General features: G+C 36.1%; 1 protein-coding gene across 1 annotated transcript; it reads left to right on the forward strand.

The window, feature by feature from the left end:
* Positions 1-7: 7 nt before the first annotated feature.
* Positions 8-824, forward strand: LOC109593512 (trafficking protein particle complex subunit 11-like). Its single transcript, XM_020008560.1, has 4 exons — positions 8-20; positions 97-247; positions 317-447; positions 578-824. The coding sequence occupies exons 2-4, from the start codon at positions 160-162 to the stop codon at positions 698-700; spliced, it is 342 nt and encodes a 113-aa protein (XP_019864119.1). The 5' UTR covers positions 8-20; positions 97-159; the 3' UTR covers positions 701-824.
* The last annotated feature ends 300 nt before the right edge of the window (positions 825-1,124 follow it).

The following is a 1,124-nucleotide window of genomic DNA, read 5'->3' on the forward strand; positions in this document are numbered from 1 at the left end:
TACTTAAGCTTATATTAAAAGTAAAGAAATGGCCGACACATACATTATGTGTGCATGTACATGTTGCAGTGATTTTAATTGATATTTTAACGATAGGGGCATCCCCCTAATCCTGAGCCTGGCTTAGAGGAGGTTGATAGTTCAGAGGATGTCGGTGAGATGTGGTACAGTAATCTTGCAGGTCTGGCAGCTGCTGCTGAAGAAGGCAACGAAGAAATAATACTAATGTCTTCACTGGCCGCTTGTAGTAGGTTTTATAATTAAATACAAAGAAGCATTTTGCGACTTCTCTCTCTCTCTCCCTCCCTTCCTCTAGTTGAGTGTAAGGTTGTATTCTCTGATAATTCTTATCCCAGTGATTCTGTTATTAAACTAACAGTCTATCTCAGATCAAATGCACCCAGTGACTTGCTAATAAATAAAATACAAGTCATCATGGAAAACCCAGTATGAATTACATTTGTACATGTACTTATTTGTATTTGTATAAGTACATTTACATGTACTTATACATGTACATGTACTTATTTTTATTAATATCTTTATTTTTTGTTGTTGTTTTTGTTGTTGTTTACAGGTATACAGCAAGTATTGTGTAACAGTTGGTGAAGTTTGCCTGGAGTCTCAGAAAATATCAAAATTTGAATATCAATTCCCAGCACTTAGTGAAACCATACAGGTGATAATGTGCAAACAATGAATCTCATTAGCTTAAATTAGGACAACCCGTGATAGCCTTGTCATGTTATATGCATTTATAAGGAGCTCTGCCTGAGATTGTTTATTTAAGTTCCTGTCCACAATATTTTGTAGATAAAAATTTTTGAATGGGCAATTCTTATTGCCCTGCTACATTGTACTTTTAAATTAATAATAAAACCATTTGTAGTATGTTGTGTGGGCGGATCAAAGGCGCCGCCAGTGCTACCATAGATAATAGAGTAAATGAAAGGGATTGGAAACTTCCGTGTTGCTACATTGACTTTGTACATCGCTAGGCAACGGATGCGGGTTACCCCTTTTCTTAGCAACGGCTGTTGACTTTTAGCAAGAAAGTGTCTTGTTTGTGACCTGTCAAAGGCTGTCATTAATCAGTAGTGTCATTGTTTGTCATGATTTATATG

The sequence above is a fragment of the Amphimedon queenslandica genome, unplaced genomic scaffold (assembly GCF_000090795.2).
Source record: "Amphimedon queenslandica unplaced genomic scaffold, v1.1 AMPQUscaffold_1184_Cont26801, whole genome shotgun sequence".
In the NCBI taxonomy this organism is placed as follows: Eukaryota; Metazoa; Porifera; class Demospongiae; order Haplosclerida; family Niphatidae; genus Amphimedon; species Amphimedon queenslandica.